General features: G+C 39.8%; 1 protein-coding gene across 1 annotated transcript; it reads left to right on the top strand.

Moving 5' to 3' along the window:
• Window positions 1-2,536: 2,536 nt before the first annotated feature.
• PJVK (pejvakin) lies at window positions 2,537-20,410 on the top strand. Its single transcript, XM_050916840.1, has 6 exons — window positions 2,537-2,747; window positions 5,636-5,831; window positions 8,872-9,013; window positions 10,861-10,978; window positions 15,874-15,969; window positions 19,549-20,410. The coding sequence occupies exons 1-6, from the start codon at window positions 2,537-2,539 to the stop codon at window positions 19,848-19,850; spliced, it is 1,065 nt and encodes a 354-aa protein (XP_050772797.1). The 3' UTR covers window positions 19,851-20,410.
• Window positions 20,411-20,605: the final 195 nt, after the last annotated feature.

Raw genomic sequence — 20,605 nt, 5'->3', positions numbered from 1 at the left:
GTGTTGTGGGGGCGGGGCCGCCTGCCTTTCCTGCTCGGCACAGGCCCCCTTCCTGCCGCTGCGGGGCCCGGGACCCGGCGGGGAGGCGACAGTTCTTCCTGCTCTCCGCAGTGCGCACCGTGTGGGGCCGGAGGAGATGGGCCCGGCCCTCGCCCAGCGCACCCTGTATGGCCTGGCCTGGCCTGGCGAGTGATGCACAACCCCCCCCCCCCCAGGAATCCCGGTGGGGAGGGGAATGCGCCCCGCAGGAACACAGCCATGGGGCAGAGAGGGAAGCCCTATATTCCCTCTCTGTCAACCCCAACACAGGCCACTCCCCGCTCATGTATATGAACACTCTTAACGCCTAGCAAAATCCCATGTGCCCCTCTGTGGTGGAGTACACCCCAGTGTTTACCCTAGGGCTGCTAATTTTGGTTGGATGTTATTCCTGGAGATTTCATCACATGGCTTAAATCTTGGAGACTCCAGGCTAATCCTGGAGGGTTGGCAACCCTAATTTACTCCCTACACTATTGTAATAATCTTTATACAAAATATACCCTGTAAGCTATCACTTGAAAATCCATAACTTGCTATTTAGTAATGTTCCCGTGAACTATGTATGGCAACATTGTATGGGAAGTTTCTAAGATGTCCCCTAACCATGTGGTTATTAACCCAGGTTCTAAACCCCACAGTGTGTCCAAACAGATATTAGCAAATTGGTCTGTCCTAAACAAAGGACTGTGTGCTTGCTTTAATTTGCATTTAAGCAGTGAACAGAGTCATCAAACAGGAAGGGAAGATGAAGTTCAAACAGGTGAAAAGACCATCAGGGAATATTTTTCCTGGTAGACTCTTTATCTCCTGGGTCTTAGCTGGAAATGTTTAAGAGAGGAACTGAAACTATAAAAAGGAGGGTCAAACACCCGAAGGCACCCCTCTGTCTCTTTCCCTGCCCTTTGCATTCACTGCACCTGAGGAAACAAAGGCAGCAGCTATTGAATACTCTAGGGCAGGTGTCCTGACCTAAAGAGTTTAGTCAATGTAAGACTCCGGAACGCATGTGGTAAGAATACATTAGATTCAAAGCAAAAAGTTTTTTGTTACATTAGGCACTAGTAAGCATTTTACATTTATTTTTCTTGTAACCATTTTTTACTTTTATGGCTCATTTCTTGTACTCACTTAAAAGCTATCTCTTTGTTGTTGTTAAACTTTTTATATATAATCAAATGTGCTCAGGTTGAAATGTCTGGGTAACTCCATTTATGGTAACAAGTTTTATGCATATTATTCCCATAAAGTAATAATGGACTCAGGATAGTCTAAGTGGGGGATGGGACTGTGCAGTACAGGACATACGTTTCTGGGGAAAAATCTGGGACAGGGATATGTGGGGGTCAACCTGCAGCATAACTAAGGCTGATAAGAGCCAAAGTGTGGGTGGCTGTCTGCAGCACACATACAGACATAGCTGGGAGCGGCTTACATGCTGGTGACTGTTTGTGAGCAGTCCAGGTTGAGGCTACAGCAGCAAGGCATTGTAAAAGGCACCCCAGGTTACAGGGAGGGGGTGATATAGCTACTCATTAGCCTGGATTGTATCCTACTATGTCACACCCTCCTACCAAATGCTGACACACCCCAGCAAGCTTCCTCCCTTGCTCCACAGACACGCACCACCATCCATGAAGGAACAAACTGCTAAATTCCTCTCTGTCCTCCCAAGCTCGCAGAACAAAATCCACACATAATCATGTGGGGAGAGGCAATAAAACACAAGAATGTCCTTTGATACAGAAAATATTACACGTGTACCAAGCCCTCCTGACCCAAAAGCGCCAGCCAGCCAGAAAAGACTGTAAACATCAGCAAAAGTAGAAGTGAGGCCACACCACACAGAGCAAAGTCTCTCCCCAGTGTGAGAAAAGCAGAGATTTTGCTCACTTTGAGTAAAGTCGTATGTACACATCAACTAAAGAAAAAATTTAGAAAGGCTCGCACAATCTGAAGTTTATTTCTTCAGGGCTGAGCTCTTTAACAGAGTTATTATTCAACCACTACTGAAAGGAACCTCGCCCCCGCCTCTAACTGTGTAGCTCAGCAGGTCTGCTCAGGTGAATTCCCATTGGTAAAGTTCTTTGGGATCCAGCTGGATAACAGGCACATTAAACAGCAAATATATCATTGTCTTTGCAATCACAACAAAAAAAGATGACTGCAAAATTTAGTAATCTTTTGATTCTAAAGCAATCATCTTATGTATTTTCAAATAATGACATTATACTACTAAAGATTGAGCAATCATCTCTATATCAGTTTACACAGTTAATTTATTATTTATTGCACTGGATTAGATGGCACAACAGAAGGAAGTTGGAAAACAATACGCTGTAGAAGCTGGTTGATGATGACCTTACTGATTCTCTTCTCCAAGTAAAATGTAACTAGGTTTTAAACAAAGCAGCTAGACTTTAAGTTTTGCCGTGTGGGTATGAGAGTTGGAAGCTGCAGTTGATACAAGGTTTTTTATTACTATTAATGCCATACTATGTTTGCTGCTGCTACCAAAAACTTTGTTAAGCAGGTTGGTGACAGTGGGAGATTAGTCCCTGTTCCTAGCCTCAGTGAAGCTGACAAATACCAACCTCTGAGTCTTGTTATTAAGAAGAGAAAATGTTTTCTTTCAAAAAAATCTAAATTTGCTTCGACACCTTTCACCCTAAAAGACATTCTTCACGGAGAGAAAGAAATTTCAACTGGTAAGTTTTTCTGTTCTTCTTTGAGGCCTGAAATATTAAGGTTTTGCAGTAAACATAGACCTGGTGTTGCATTTCATTAGTATATGCAATATGATAATTATCTTCGTTAGTCATGGAATTAATGGGAAATGAAAAAATAAATTATAAAAATAGTCAAACTTCTATTTAAAAAACTGCACAAATATGTTTACTAACTGGCTAAAATTCTGAAATAATTTTCAGGAATCCATTTTATTGACAAATCTTGATTATTTTTGTGTATTAATAAATAGCAAGTATAATTCATCCATGTGTATTTAAAAAGTATTATTGTAAAAGATTCTTGGTAAATACGTTAGCCTATATTATTTACCAGTTATTTAAAGTTCCATTGTACTATATATACGTTTTCAAGGCGCATCTCCATGAAGCGTCACTGTTGAATAGAAATAATGGCTCCAGTCCTGATTCATGTGACTGAACTCTTGTATCAGCTAAATGGGGGTCTGTTCAAGCACAAGGGTCTGCCCATGCAGATCTGATTGAAGAATTGGGCCATAGTAATTTGTTTTTATAATTTAGTGAAATATTTCAGTAGTGAAACTACCTCTAGATATGTATAATTTGAATAAATCTTAAGGAGACTCTGTCTTAAGTAGGAGGTTCAAAATTTAAACTATAGGTCCAGATCCACAAAAGTGGTGTGATGCTGAATGTCACAATGTCTAGCTTATAGGTACTTAGAAAATTGGAACTACCTGGGATCTACATAGCCTGGGTTAGGTGCCTAAACTCTCTATACAAGAATGTCACAAGATAGGCACTTTAAGAATGTGATCCACTAGATGGGGAGCTGCCTAAGTTAGCCAGTAGGAAAGACTGACGAGCTGTGTAATTTAAGCTGTTTTTAAGACAGATGGCTAATTCCGGGCTGCAGGGAAGTGTCTATCTCTATGTGTGTTCCACAACTGAGAACCCCCTCTCCTAGCGTCAGGTGGCTTAACACCTAAGCTGTTTCTTGTAAGGGGGAGTTAGGTAATTACCTCACTCCACACAGAAAGAGGTGGTGCCCACCTGATAACTTTAGCTCCCTGGTTAGAGCACTCATTTGGCATGGAGGAGATCCAGACTCAGTTCCTCCTGGTGCCTGATGGGGAGAGAAGATTTGAACAGAGACTCTCCCTTGTGTCAGGAGAGCCCTCTAACTGCTGAACCCTGGGGCTCGATCTCTCACTCTCTTCAGTTGAAGCTGTTCAACTGTGTATAAATAATGAAAGGATCATTGGAGCATGGGGACTGGACCCTGGGTCTCCTGACCCAGATGGGTGCCCTAACCACCGTGCTACTAAGTCATTCCTTCTCGCTCTGGCCCAATGATTCTTTAATGCAGTGAGTGCACTTGAAAGCAGAAAAATCCACTGAAGAAAAAAATTTCTATTTCAAGACTACGCAGAGGCTTGACACACAAATAGGGTCAAATTCTTCTAGCCTTGCACCTATGAGAAATTCAATAAGATTACTTATGTAAGTAAAAGTTGCAAAAGATTTCTTGTAAAATCTAGTTTTAAAAAGGTCAAACAAACAAAACACCTTGACAGTGTCCTTTCAGTAGGGGTTACATCTCGTGAAGACAATGTGCTTTAATTTGTAACTGAATTTCTACTTTTGAATGACAAAGGTACCTGAAAATATGACAAGCCACTTAGCATTGTGAGAGAAATATATGAAACACTTATTAAAAATAAAATCACAACAGGAGTGGCACTCAAAAGCTTTAAAATTCACTTTAGGAAAAGTCTGTAACTTCCTTTGTTAATAAAAGACTTCAGTCGTGCTATATTGTCAACCAGTATCTTCTAATTTTTTCCGCAAGTAGAACAGAAATATATTGTGAGTCACAAGGAAAATATTAACTAAAAATGCTTATTAAGTTAGAATAGAGTTCAAACAAAAATGGATTCTTTAGTTCATACCAAGATCTGCGTACATGCAAAATTTCAAGAAAGTCAGACGACTTACTATGTGTTTTGCTACTTCTCCAGAAGAAGTTATAAAAGTAAACAATGAAATCAATGGATGCTGCATCGTATCATGTGACAGGTGTATTAACCTTTTCTAACTGACTCCTTTTAGGTGATGGGGGCCAGGAAATTAAGCGAGGTATGCTACTAGTACTCGTGTGTCACACATGTATTACAGAAATGAAAAACAAATTCAGCTAAATTGCCACTATAAATATAACTAGAAACTCAGCACTTATTAAAATGATTTTTATATGGGACTCTTCAGCAATGAGGACTGTGTTTTTAAAAATAAAAAAATCAGAGGGCATAAACCACCCTTGTACCAACCAAAGGCCCAATGTACCACCACAGCCACTCCTAATATCATGAGAATGGCAATGTGGTCTAGTATAGGGCATTAGACTGGGTGTTAAGAGTTTAAATTCTGTTCCTGGATTTGCCATTGACATACTATGTGAACTGGGACAGGTCACTTCATTTGTGCTTCAGTTTCTCCACTAATAAATTGGGGATAACACTTACTCACCTGTGTAAAGAGCTCTGATATCTATAGATGAAAGGGAACTTTATAAGAATTCCAATAAGTATGATTTTTGTCTGAGACCCTTCTGCTGCTCTGAATTTCACCCCAAAAGAATAAAGTTTGTGTTTGATATTTTCAGAGTGATACCCCCATTCTTTAGTTTGTTTGGTCCTGTAAAATTAGTAACAGTTTTGCACTATGCCAGACTTGGTTTGAATCACTACTATAATTCTTAGCCATTAATGTCTGTGTATTTAGGTATTATTCTGTTTCTAACCTAATGGACTTCTATTTTATTTTCTGTATATGGGCATGAGACTTTTTTCCCCTCCAAAATACAGCAAGTATCCTCTTTTCCTCAGGTGTTTCATCCTATCAGCTGTTGAATTATGAAGACAAATCAGATGTTTCACTCTATGGTAGACGAGGAAATCAGATAATGAGTGATGTTGGGGTCAATATTGCTGGATCAGATTCTGTTGCAGTAAAAGCTTCATTTGGTATAGTGACCAAACATGAGGTTGAAGTACCAACATTACTTAAAGAACTTACTACTAGGTCAGTACTGTATTTTTTATATACTTGGTCCTAGTGATTCGATGGTTAGATTATGTGAGATTACATTGAAATCCTGTGTGATTAGTTTTTTTTTTTTTAGTTAGGGTTTGAGAACTGTAAATCAACTAATAAGATTTGCTGTATGATCATTTAATAAGAACATAAGAATGGCAATACTGGTCAGACCAGTGATCCATCCAGCCCAGTATTCTGTCTTCCGACAGTGGCCAGTGCCAGATGCTTCAGAGGTAATGAACAGAACAGGGTAATTATCGACTGATCCCTCCCCTGTCGTCCAGTCCCAGCTACTGGCAGCCAGAGGTTTAGGGATTCTCAGAACATGGGGTTGTGTCCCTGAATATCTTGGTTAATAACCATAGATGAGCCTGTCCTCCATGAACTTACCTAATTATTTTTTGAATCCAGTTATACTTTTGACCTTCACAACATTGAGTTTCACAGGTTGACTGTGTGTTGTGTGAAGAAGTACTTCCTTTTGTTTGTTTTAAACCTGCTGCCTATTAATTTTATTGGGTGACCCCTTGTTCTTGTGTTATGTGAAGGGGTAAATAACATTTCCCTATTCACTTTTTTCCATAACGTTCATGATTTTATAGACCTCTATCATATTCCTCCACTTAGCTGTCTCTTTTCCAAGCTGAACAGTCTGTCTTTTTTTAATCTCTCCTGATATGAAAACTCTTCCATACCCCTAAGCATTTTTGTTGCTCTTCTCTGTACCTTTTCAAATGCTATTTGATGGTGACCAGAACTGCATGTAGTACTGAAGGCATGGGCATACATTGGATTTATATAGTAGCATCATGATATTTTCTGTCTTATCTTTTCTTTTTCCAATGGTTCCTATCATTCTGTTAGCTTTTTTTGACTGCTGCTGCACATTGAAAGGATGTGTTTAGAGAACTATCCATGATGACTCTAAAATCACTTTCTTGAATGGTAACAGGTAATTTAGACCCAATCACTTTTATGTATCCATTGCTTTGCACTTATCAACACTGAATTTAATCTGCCATTTTGTTGTTCAGTCACCCAGTTCAGTGAGATCCCTTTGTAATGTTTTGCAGTCAGCTTTGCATTTAACTATCTTGAGTAATTTTGTTATCATCTGCAAATTTTACTACCTCACAGTTCACCACCTTTTCCAGATCACTTATGAATATATTAAATAGATTTATAAGGCCAGAAGGGACCATTGGTGATCATGTACACTGACTTCCTGCATAATACAGGCCAGAAGACTTTCATGAATTATATCCTGTTTGAACTAGAGCATATATTTTTAGAAAAACATCCAATCTTAATTTCAAAGTTTCCAGTGATATAGAATTCACCATATCCCTTGGTGTAAGTGGTTCTAATGGTTAATTACCCCCACTGTTTTTTTTAAGTGCTTTGTTTTGAGCCTTAATTTGTATCTCTTCAGCTTCCAGATATTTGCTGTCTTTGTCTGTTAGATTGAAGAGTCCTCTTGCAAATTTCTGTTCCCCCATGTAAGTCCTTATGGATGACTTGCTCACAGTGGCTCTTCTCTTAACCCTCTCTAATTTTTCAACATCCTTCTTGAAGTGTAGATGCAGAACGGGACACAGTATTCCAACAGTGGTTGCACAAATGCCAAATACAGCAGTAATATAAACTCTGCACTCATATTCAAGAGTCCCCTTTTATTCTTCTGCGGTTCACATTAGCCCTTTTGGCCACAGTGTCACACTGCCGGGAGTTCATGTTCAGCTGATTATCCACCTTGACCCCCAAATCTTTTTCAGAGTCACTGTTTCCCAGAATGAAGTCCCTGGTCCTGCAAGTATGGCCCCACATTCTTTATTCATAGATGTATGACTTTATGTTTGGCTGTATTTAAAGGCCTATTGTTTGCTTGCATCTAGCTTACCATGTGATGCAGATCACTTTCTGTCAGTGACCTATCCTATTCAGTGTTTACCATTTCCCCCAATCTCTTCTGTCCTCTGCAAATATTTATCAGTAATGATTTTATGTTTTCTTCCAAGTCATTGATAAAAATGTTAAATAGCACAGGACCAGGAACCTCACTAGAAACACACTTGCTTGATGATGACCCTGTTTACAATTATATGTTGAGACTTATCACTGAACCAGTTTTAATCCATTTAATGTATGTTGTTATGAATTTGATTTGTTTTAGTTTTCTGAACAAAATGTCCATGGTACTAAGCAGAGGTGACGTTTGGGGAGGGCATGTGGAGTTCTATGCCTCCCCTTCTAGATTTTTGCCAGGGTTTGGTGGCCCTGCTTGGTCACATGGTGTGGCTGGGTCCCCTCCCTGCACAGCAGCTGCTGGAGCATGCAAGCTGGGATCTGCTGCAATGGGTGGAGAGGCAGCAGTAAACAGCTGGGAGCTGCAGGGAGGAGCTGCTGATGGTAAGAGGAGGGGCATGCCTGGGGGGCCATGACTCAAGATGTTTGGGGTGTGAACCTTTAAATTGTGCCCTCCCCCCCACTTTCAGCAGGTACTAGTCTCTCTGGTATCAAGTCAATTGCTTTACAGAAGTCAAAGTATATTACAGCAATGCTATTACCTTATCAGCCAAACTTGTAATCTCAAAAAAGATATCCAGTTAATTTGACAAGATGTGTTTTCCATAAATCCTTGTTAATTGGCACTAATTATATTACTCTCCTTTTTTAATCCTTTTTTAATCAAGTGCCATATCAGCTGTTCCTTTTAGTGCCCAGAATCATTGTCAGACTGACAGGCCTATAAATACCCAGGTCAGTCCATCTATAATAACCCAGGTCTTCCTGTTTACCTTTTTAAAATATTGTCACATTAGCTTTTTTCCAGTCCTTTGGAACTTCCCTATCTTCCAGGACTAACTGAAAATCAATTTTAATGGTCCTGATAGCTCTTCAGCCAACTCTTTTAAACTCTTGGATGCAAGTTAGCCAAGTCTGCTGATTTTAAAAATGTCTAGGTTTATTAGCTGCTGTTTAATTTGCTAATTATCTGTGGATTTTTTTTCTCTTTTAATTTTAGAAAAATTAACTTTGATCACTGCCTAGTCCGACAATCAAGAGAAAGTAGGAAAGCGGTTCTGTGTGTGGTCATGGAAAGTATTAGAACAACACGGCAATGCTCATTATCTGTGCATGCTGGTATGCGTGGGGAAACAATGAGGGTAAATATATTTAATAGATTTCTTTAACTAATAAAATGGATAGCAGGGACGCGTATTCTTATTGTAAGGACCTGTGACCAGGTTTTAATTGTGTTTACACTGGTGTAAATCCAGAGCAATTCCAATGTAAGTCAATGGAATTGTACTGATGTAAATTAAATTAGACTCTGACCCTCTGTCTGCTTTTCAGATCTAGAGAAAACTATGCTAGTATAGGATATTGGGGTAAAATTTTGGTTCCACTGATGTCAATGGCAAAACTCTATTATTTTAATATTGGAATAGACCATATACCATAATTACGCTATGTGTGTGAAGCTCTCCATACTGAAGTTTTTATTTTAATCAACTATAATTAAAAACATTATTAGGAGAACTTGGTTGTCAGACTGGTACACTTTTTCATATTTTAAAATCACCAGTCTTATGAGCAACAAGTACTGTTGTTTTGCTCACACAGGGCCTTATTTTTTTTTAAATACATGAAAAACTATTCATGTATATAAAGCTTTTGTGGTATTTTATATAGGGGAGCATCTTACATTGGTTATTTTATATAAATACAGATTCTACAGTTAGAAAACTTGGTTGCAAGCCAGATTCTGCATGAGGCAGAAGGGGACAGATCACTTAAAAAGAATGGAGAAAGAAGGAATTAGCTAGTTCTACTTTAATTCCCCCAGTTATGCAATTTACCATTTATTAATAGCGAATGGAAGTGAATACAGTGTTATTTATAGTTATAGGGGGGCATCTGTACTTCTTTAAATTTGATTTGAAGACATTTTGATGTCAGTCTTACCTACTCACTCTCAGCTGGCACCAACTGCACCCTTCTTCACTCCCATACAAAGAAAATCATAGCCTTGGTGAAAAATATGATCAAAATTTCCTCCTGATTCCAGAAAGGGAGAACAGGGAAAAGAAGAGGTGTGAAAAGAAAAACAAGATGGAAAATAGAAAGCAAGACTAGAAAAAATACACAGAGAAGAAAAGAGATGAGAAGTGAAAAACAAAATGAACAAAGACATAGGTCAGGGTGAAGATACAGAAAACACTTGAGATAAATCAAAGGTGAAATGGGATGTGGTGTGTATGTGTGTGTTGAAATAAGATTTTATGCGCTTTATGGCATATAGTCCCAGATCATATAATATTTGATGAATGGCAACACAAGATATTGGCCCTGTCATTGCTATTTCATCCCAACATGAGAGAGGCCCACTCTGACTCCTCCAAAAAGGAGCTGCTATTGGGAGCACAGAAGCAGGTCTCTTAGATCCTTATCCAAAATCCAGTGAAGTCTGTGGGACTCTTTCCATTAACTTCAGTGGGCTTTGGATTGGACTCTTAGCTTCTCCTCAAATAGAAACTGTGACTGACTTGTCAAAGTAGGAGATATGATGATTGGACCAGGTTTCAGGAAGTCAGAAAGCTAAGGCTTGTTGGGAGTCTGGTGCTGGAAGGATAAAGCTATGATATTTTCAGTGGTACACAGAGAGAAGGGATCTCAGAAAGTTTTGATGATTAGGTTTGCATAATCCTACAAGTCCTTTGAGTTATGCTTATCACTAATTTATGTATCGGATATACTGCCTAATTTTCTGTGGCCAGTTGATACTTTCTCTCTATCAAACATTACTGAAGTACAGAAAAGAAAGGATGACATTAATATACTGATGAGAACTGAGAAAATTTCTTTGGAGGTGGAGTTTGATCTTCAACCTCAAAAGAGTCTTTTCACACTATATTTTAAAACTATTACTCTTAATTTTCATTTCTGTTCAAAACATTTTCTGTAAATATTTTTCCTCAATACAATTAAATTTTCCTTTTTTAAATCATAGTTTCATATTATTGAGGACCAAAATCACAAGGGACGAGACAAAGCTATTGTTTTTCCAGCTCACACAACTATTGCATTTAGTGTATTTGAACTTTATATTCACTTGGATGGTAATTTTGGTAAGTAATTTTTTGTGTTGTTGTTATAATTGCTAATATAGACTCATAGACTTTAAGGTCAGAAGGGACCACTATGATCATCTGGTCTGACCTCCTGCACAATGCAGGGCACACAATCTCACCCATCTACTCCTGTAGCAAACCCTTAGCCTATGTCTCAGTTATTGAAGTCCTCAAATCGTGGTTTGAAGAACTCAAGCTGCAGAGAATCCTCCAGCAAGTGACCCATGCCCCATGCTGCAGAGGAAGGTGAAAAACCTCTAGGGCCTCTGCCAGTCTGCCCCTGGAGGAAAATTCCTTCCCGACCCCAAATATGGCTATCAGCTAAACCCTGAGCATGTGGAGAAGACTCACCAGTCAGCACCCAGGAAAGAATTCTCTGTAGTAACTCAGATCCCGTCCCATCACAGACCACTGGACATACTTACGTGCTGATAATCAAATATCAATTGCCAAATGAATTGCCAAAATTAGGCTATCCCGTCATACCATCCTCTCCATAAACTTATAAAGCTTAGTCTTAAAGCCAGATATGTCTTTTGCCCTCATTACTCCTCTTGGAAGGCTGTTCCAGAACTTCACTCCTCTAATGGTTAGAAACCTTCTTCTAATTTCAAGTCTAAACTTCCTAGTGTCCAGTTTATATCCATTTGTTCTTGTGTCCACATTGGTACTAAGCTTAAATAATTCCTCTCCCTCTCTAATATTTATCCCTCTGATATATTTATAAAGAACAATCATATCCCCCCTCAGCCTTCTTTTGGTTAGACTAAACAAGCCAAGCTCTTTGAGTCTCCTTTCATAAGATAGATTTTCCATTCCTCAGATCATCCTAGTAGCCCTTCTCTGTACCTGTTCCAGTTTGAATTCATCCTTCTTAAACATGGGAGACCAGAACTGCACACAGTATTCCGGATGAGGCCTCACCAGTGCCTTGTATAATGGTACTAACACCTCGTTATCTTTGCTGGAAATACCTCACCTGATGCATCCTAAAACTGCATTAGCTTTAACAGCCATATCACATTGGCGGCTCATAGTCATCCTATGATCAGCCAATACTCCGAGGTCCTTCTCCTCCTCTGTTACTTCCAACCGATGTGTCCCCAAATTATAACTAAAATTCTTGTTGTTTAATCCCTAAATGCATGACCTTGCACTTTTCACTATTAAATTTCATCCTATTACTACTACTCCAGTTTACAAGGTCATCCAGATCTTCCTGTATGATATCCCGGTCCTTCTCTGTGTTAGCAACACCTCCCAGCTTTATGTCATCTGCAAACTTTATTAGCACAATCCCACTTTTTGTGCCAAGGTCAGTAATAAAAAAGTTAAATAAGATTGGTCCCAAAACTGATCCCTGAGGATCTCCACAAGTAACCTCCTTCCAGCCTGACAGTTCACCTTTCAGTACTACCCGTTGTAGTCTCCCCTTTAACCAGTTCCTTATCCACCTTTCAGTTTTCATATTGATCCCCATCTTTTCCAATTTAACTAATAATTCCCCCTGTGGAACCATATCAAATGCCTTACTAAAATCAAGGTAAATTAGATCCACTGAGTTTCCTTTGTCTAAAAATTCTGTTACCTTCTCAAAGAAGGAGATCAGTTTGGTTTGGCACTATCTACCTTTTGTAAAACCATGTTGTATTTTGTCCCAATTACTATTGACCTCAATGTCCTTAACTACTTTCTCCTTCAAAATTTTTTCCAAGACCTTACATACTACAGATGTCAAACTAACAGGCCTATAGTTACTTGGATCGCTTTTTTCCCCTTTCTTAAAAATAAGAACTATGTTAGCTATTCTCCAGTCTTACGGTACAACCCCTGAGTTTACTGATTCATTAAAAATTCTTGCTAATAGGCTTGCAATTTCATGTGCCAGTTCCTTTAATATTCTTGGATGAAGATTATCTGGGCCCTCCAATTTTGTCCCATTAAGCTGTTCGAGTTTGGCTTCTACCTCGGATGTGGTAATATCTACCTCCATATCCTCATTCCCATCTGTCATCCTACCGTTATCCCTAAGCACCTCATTAAAGACTGAGGCAAAGTATTTGTTTAGATATTGGGCCGTGCCTAGATTATCCTTAACCTCCATTCCATCCTCAGTGTTTAGCGGTCCTACTTCTTCTTTCTTTTTTTTCTTCTTATTTATATGGCTATAGAACCTTTTACTATTGGTTATAATTCCCTTTGCAAGTTCCAACTCTACATGGCTTTTGGCCTTCCTCACTTTATCCTTAAATGTTCTGACCTCAATAAGGTAGCTTTCTTTGCTAATCCCTCCTACCTTCCATTCTTTGTAGGCTTTCTGCTTTTTCTTAATCACCTCTCTGAGATGCTTGCTCATCCAACTTGGTCTACAACTCCTGCCTATGATTTTTTCCCCCTTTCTTGGGATGCAGGCTTCTGATAGTTTCTGCAGCTTTGACTTGAAGTAATTCCAGGCCTCCTCCGCCTTTAGATCCACGAGTTCTTCAGTCCAATCCACTTCCCTAACTAATTTCCTTAATTCTTTAAAGTTAGCCCTTTTTAAATAAAAAAAAAAACCCTAGTCCCAGATCTATTTTTGTTTATCCTTCCATTTGGTTTGAACTGAATTACCTCATGATCACTTGAACCAAGGTTTTCCCCTACAACAATTTCTTCTATGAGGTCCTCACTACTCACCAAGACCAAATCCAAAATGGCATCCCCTCTTGTTGGTTCTTCAACTACTTGGTGAAGAAATCCATCAGCTATCACATCCAGAAAAATCTGAGCCCTATTATTACTACTAGCACTTGTCCTCCAGTCTATTTCTGGGAAGTTAAAGTCTCCCATAATCACACAATTCCCATTAGAGTTTACTTCATTAAAAACATTAAAGAGGTCTCTATCCTTATCCAAATCAGAATCCGGTGGTCTGTAGCATACCCCAAGCACTATCTCAGGGGAGGCTCTAGTAGCTTTCTTTCCCAATGTGATTTTTGCCCAGACATACTTTCTGTCTTATCTATTGCATCACTTCTTATTTCTTTACAGTTAACCTCATCATACAATGCTACTCCACCACATTTTGCATTTATTTCTGTCTTTCCTAAACAGCACATAGCCTTCAATACCTGTACTCCAGTCATGACTACTATTCCACCATGTTTCTGTTATCCCTATAATATCTGGTTTCACTTCCTGCACCAGTAGCTCTAGTTCCTCCATTTTGTTACCTAGGCTCCTCGCATTAGTGTACAGACATCTTAATTTTTGCTGTTTGGCTTCATTGACATTCTTTACCTGGTTAGGCACAGAGCTTCTACCACCAGTATCACCTATTAGACTGGCATCTGCACTGCCCTTCCTCCTCATGTCCATTCTTCTGCCCACGGTTGTATCTTCTCTTACTTTGTTTTCTTTAAATTCCAGCATGGAGATTACCTGGACATTTCCCAACCATCTCCCCAAAATTCCTAGTTTAAAGCTCTTTTAATCAGTTGTGCCAGCCTCCATCCTAGAAGTCTATTTCCCTCCTTACTCAGGTGAAGTCCATCCCGAGAGAACAGTCCTCTGTCTATGAATGCTTCCCAATGGCCGTACATCCCAAAGCCCTCCTTTATAGCACCACTGCCTGAGCCATTTGTTGATCGCCATAATCTTGTCACACCTTTGTTGACCTTCTCTAGGAACAGACAGAATCCCACTGAAGATCACCTGAGGCTCGATTTCCTTAAGCATCTTCCCTAGCCTGGCATAGTCTCCCTTGATATGTTCCAGCGAGAATCTAGCCGTATCGTTCGTTCCCACATGAAAGACAATCAGCGGATTCTTTCCCACTCCCGTTAGGATCTTTTTCAGCCTCCGGTCCACATCCTGTACCTTAGCACCTGGCAGACAGCACACCTTTCTGTTCTCCGAATCAGCTCTAGTTACAGGCCTGTCTATCCTTCTCAGTAAGGAGTCCCCAATCACGTAGACCTGCCTTTTCCTGGTGACAATGTGATTTTCCAGTCTATTCCCTGCTCCCATTGGCTGCAAGTCCTCTCGATTTCTATTGTCCCTTGCAATCCTCTGCAACCCATCCTGTATCCTCCTGGGGTTCATACTTGTTGTTGTCTCCATTGACTCTTTCCGTCTTCCTATAGGACTAGCTGCTCTTCTCTTCCTCCTTGCCCTCTCACCTTCAGCGACCACCTGCTGTGCCCCTTCATCATTTTCCAACTCTGCAAACCTGTTCCTGAGCAATATTTCTCCTTCACTGGCTCATCTTTTCCTCTGAAGGAGAGTATATCTCTTTACAGTTCTTTGTAAATTAATTAAGACAATATGGCATCAATTTGTTTCAAAACCTTTTATTTATAATTTTAGAGGCTAAAAAAATTAAGAATTTTATTTATTTTTAATTTAAAAGTTTTACAGGTGATCATGTGGTGAATAACATGGTTGGGAATCACAGAAAACCATACACAATTGCAGATTTTCCGTTTTTGGTTTCAAATGGGTGTGTGACTCTGCTTTTACTCCAAACGTGAGGCAGTCTGTTAATGGAATGCTGACTGCCTTAGACATTTAACCTGGCCAGGAAACCGTAAGGAAATGCCTAATGTAAAGGTCACTATAAACCATCTAAATTAATAAATGAAGTAGTTACTACTTAATCTCGTCTTGTTCTCTCTCTTGCTTCATCTCATTTTTTGTGCTAACACTGTGTGCATGCTGTTTTACACCATCTTTCCTAGGAATTAAAGACCAGTAGAATGACTAATAGGAAAGCTGTATTTAGTTTTAAGCATTCTCTTAGCTTTATAATACATGTTATATAACAGAAAACATTTTGTACTAAGCTGTGTTTTGAAATTGTGTAGCTTTTGAATTTCATGGTTCCGAAGGTTCTACTTTTTCCTTTAATACAGAGTTCTGTGTCACTCCAGTTTCAAAAGGAGGATTTGAAAAAGAGCAATCTGGATCATTTTCACTGAACAAATTAAGGAGGAATCTGTTCCACCGAAGTATGATGTTTGATATTTATGTCCAAATACATTAATCAAATGGATTAAGTGCAGGGTTTTTTTTCTTTGACTTAGTAGGAAAGGTCAGAAGTTCAAAGCATCTAATCAAGATAGAATTTCACTTTAAAATTTGCACCAAGATAATAGCTGTTTTGGCTATGATCAGATCTATTCAAAATAATTGTAAAGATTTTAAGATATTAATGGAGAGAGTCTGGTTTTAAATAATTATATTTTTAAGTAATGTGAATATATTATTTTGTTTATCATGAAAACTTCTAATTGTTTTCTTAAAATGAATGATATTGGTGATCATAAATACTAATTGTACAACTACAACATCTGAGTATGTAAATTTGTTCTATATTTTTACAATTTAGAAAGTATTGCATAGTCGATATCGAAGGATGATACATAAAGATAAGATAAAGTTGAGGTTGTAAATGTTATATATTTATTCATTTAAAATACTTAGTAAGGCATAATCTTCAATTAACAGGGAATTGGCCTGTATCTACTTATAGATTTTCTTTCTTATCTTCAAATAACATGAAAACATTTTAACAATGTTGTGTGTTGGGTACAATTAAAAATTGGATATTTGCCATCCCTGGTAGTTAAATTTACTGTAATATGAGCCTGATCCTGGACCACTGAAGTCAAGTGGAATTTTGCTACTTACTTCAGTGAATGAAGGATAAGGCCCCATTTTCGGTATTTCTTATTCTAAGAATGGGAAAAACCACAAATACAAGAATAAAGATAAATGTGGTGGTGCAGTAAACATCTGCTTCTAATGGTGCCCTTTGTGTAAAAGCCTTTACTCCACTTTTACCCCTCCTCAGTGGTGCAGGTACGGTGGTACAGTCTGATATGCCATACCACTTAAGAGAGTGGTCCCTGCCATGGTGCCTGCTGGAGCATCTATATGTGCCCACGTACTGTCTGGCGGACAAGCATCCGCCAAAATGCCGCCAAGAAGCAGCGTCATCCAGAGGCATCGCCACCGAAATGCCGCTGATTTTCGGCAGCATTTTGGTGGTGATGCCTCTGGATGACGCTGCTTCTCGGTGGCATTTCAGCGGCAACGCCTATTGACATTGCCGCTTCTTGGCGGCATTTCGGCGAATGCTCAACCCCTGGCCACGGTCCTCGGTGGCTCGTCGTACGGCGCCCATCAGACAAAAAAGGTTGGGGACCACTGACTTAAGATATTCATAGCTGGTACGGCATACCGGAAAGACAGAAGGGGAGCTCGCCCCCCCACCCTTCCACGCAGCTGCATTGCCTAGGGTCTGTACAGGAGCCCTGCCCGTGGTCAGGGGGCGGGGCTGGGAGTGGTACAGCAACCACATCAGAGAAGCTGCCAGCTTGAGGCTGACCAGCGGCCCCACATTCTGCTCAGTTCCTGGGAACTGCAGTGGAGAATGGAGTAGAACGTGGGGCGCCAGCAGCTCCTCTGGCAGGGCTGCTGTACTTCCCACCCTGTTCTCTGGCAGGGCTGCTGTACAGACCCCAAGCAGGAGGACTCAGTAGAAGTAGCTAAATGGAAGGGCTGGGGGTCAGGCTGCGGGTAGTACAGTAGTCGCGCCGGAGAAGCTGCTGGTGTGGGGCCGGTGGCCCCACGTTATTCTTCTGCTTTCACAGCTGTGGTTTTGGAGAGCCCTGATCTCCTGGGAACCGCAGCGGCGAAAGGAGCAGAACGTGGGGCTGCTGGGCGACCCCACATCAGCAGCTTATCTGATGCGGCTGTACCATGCCCAGCCTGGCTCCCAGCCCTTCTGCGCAGCTGTGTCTCCTGAGTCTCCTGCTTGGGGTTGTACAGCAGAAGTCTCCAGTGCAGCAGGAAGAGGACAGAGCCCCTCCCCCCACTAATGTGGGATGGATGTGGCTCATGGGGAAGGGATGGGGAGAGCGCAGGGCCCCAGGGTGGGGAGGGGAGTAGTCATGTGGGGAGATCACGTGCCACTCCGCTTTGTGTTCCTCCCATGAGGGCAGCATACCGGCAAGAAATGATTTCTACTTGCACTACTGACCCTCCCTGATCCTGGGGGCTGCTGGAAGCCAAACCAACCTGTAGTGCAAGTTTAAGTAGCCTCAGTGCTGCTCTAACCTGCACCAGTGGATAACAGTCTCCAAGGAATCACTCTGCTGGTCAAGTTGTTTGGAGTGCTTCATACTCTTGGCCTGGAACATCACCTCTGCATAGGGAGCCAGGAATAGCTGTGCCCTCCTTATGATAACATAGAATTTACCTACTCTAGGGGAGTCCTTTCCTGTTGTCTTAAGAAAGCTTTCAGTCCTGTTTGCCCCACGTTGGTGCAAAGGGGATTTAAGAGAGGCTGAAGATCTGGCTCACAGTATGAAAGTCAGGAAATTAGCATGTTAAACTCATATTTCAAAAAGTATAAACATCAGTCTGGAAACACTAAGTTCAGATTTCAGTACTCTGTGTTTCTTCATTGCTTATACACTGCTTTTTGGTGTAACAACTCCATTGGTTATAAAATGGAGAGTCCCATGTTGGGTATATGTATTCAAAGAGTATAGGCCAATACTTTCAACCTTAGGTGCCTAAAATTTAAGTTCAAAAAATCTTATTTATACATCTAAATAAAAATGGCTTGATTTCCAAAGATGCTGTGTACCTGCAGCTCCCATTCATAATGGAAATTACTTCACTTCTTTTTAGATACTGATGACAAATTTAGATTTGAGAATGTGGTAATGGTCTTTTTTTGTTGTACTATAATATAATCTGCATTCATGTTTCTGGCCTGTATCAGGTACAAGAGTTATCTCAAACATGTCTTGTTAGGGTGTTTAGAGTATTCAAGATCTGAGGCATGTATGCTCATGTTGGAAGTGGAAGAAAATGATCCCTGGTCTACTGGAGTGTGCTGACTGACCACTCTTGGGAGGATAGAGTGATTGCAGTCCGATTCCTAAAGAGATTCTAAATCCTGCAGATGTACACACACACTTTTTTTGCATGCTGGAATATTTATAAAAATACAAAGGCTACTGGGGTCTGATGAGAGGTTTCTGCTCCTGCAGAGCTTATCAATAAGCCCACATATCATTGTAAATAGTGTCCTGAATTCCATAAACAGCTCAGAAATATACTCACCAAATTTTCCAAAACTAATCAGGTGCTGGCCCTCCTGAAGGTAAGGACTCCAGAATTAAACTATATTTGGAGTTTATGATGTCCATTTCTTTCTCCTGCCCTCCTTTTCCCCCTCCCCCGAAAAAAGTTAGAGAAACATTTCAAATGTGAATTATCACCAACTTTTCAAATGCTCAAAATGTTCATGAGATGTAGGGTTGTTATTTCAACAGTAACAACATTGTCCTCTGGCAGAAGATATCTGTAAGAAATTTCTGTCCCACCTTTGAAGTAAAAGTGTCAAAATTAGGGTTTCAGTGGAAAACCTAGTTACAACCATAAAATGGTTTCTCTAATATGGCTTCATAATTCAGTACTTATTTCTGTCAGTGGATTAACAGTATGATGTGTCCTGGTGTGTTCATAGTGTGATGACAAATCATTGCTATTTTGTGTGCATTCTTTTTCAGATAAAAGGGTAATGGATATCATTGCTAATTCAGATGCTTACTTGGAGGACATTTTTACAGACTATTATGAAAAAGCTGCAAGCATGACTGATATCTTTTCAAGCTATCTCAGAGAAGGGTCTCATATCCGGGTTAATTTACTTAATAACAACATCCCAAAAGGTCCTTGTGCCCTTTGTGGAATGGGAAATTCTAAAAGAGAGACAGTCTATGGATGCCTAGAGTGTTCTTTTAATGGACAAAAGTATGTACGACTGCATGCTGTGCCGTGCTTTGATGTCTGGCACAGGAGAGTGAGATAAATGATCTATGAGTGTGACTATTGTTATAGACTTCAGTGTAACTGTGCCACAAAATTTCCAAAATTGTTGAATATTGAGTTAAGTTCAACAGACATTAAAAGTGCAAAATATTTGGTTATGCTATTTCCTTTTTTATTGTAAAGTGATACTTTTATTTTACAATAAAGGTAATTATATTATCTAGTTCAGAAATGCCCCAGATACAGTCTCTTCAAAAAAAATTGCTACTTTTCTTCTTTGTGGCACTTTCTCATTTTTATCATTCATGGTAAGTAATATATACATGTTGAAATTAAATTCCAGAGTAGCAATCAGAATATAGTTTGGAATTTACTATAAAAGCTGCTTATGACAGACCAAATGTGCAGGATGTTATCTATAGCCTTAACTACACCAGAGTATGATGGCAAAATGAGAAAAATGTGTTAATAATTTAGTGCTATCATGAATGTTTAATTGAAGTGTCAGATTAAAAGCACATTTAAAAACTAGCTCAGTTTAAGGTTTCATTTACAAGAGGGAAGAGTTAAAAGGATTGCAATTGGCGATTATGGATACCATTTTAGGCTGTGAATTCCCCATATGTCTATTCTGATTATATTTGTAGGGACTACAAAGAAGTCTACAGTTTGCACTTGGTTAACTCAAATCGTTTTTTTTTTTTTCGCCTTCAGATTTGCTGCTGACTTTAGTGGCTTTCATATTTGGAAAAAAACAAACAAAATTATATTGCATTGTGAAACTAGTGTACTGAA

The sequence above is a fragment of the Gopherus flavomarginatus genome, chromosome 10 (genome assembly GCF_025201925.1).
Source record: "Gopherus flavomarginatus isolate rGopFla2 chromosome 10, rGopFla2.mat.asm, whole genome shotgun sequence".
Classification (NCBI taxonomy): Eukaryota; Metazoa; Chordata; order Testudines; family Testudinidae; genus Gopherus; species Gopherus flavomarginatus.
The sequence above is the reverse complement of the archived record's forward strand: the minus strand, read 5'-3'. Positions and strand labels throughout refer to the sequence as shown.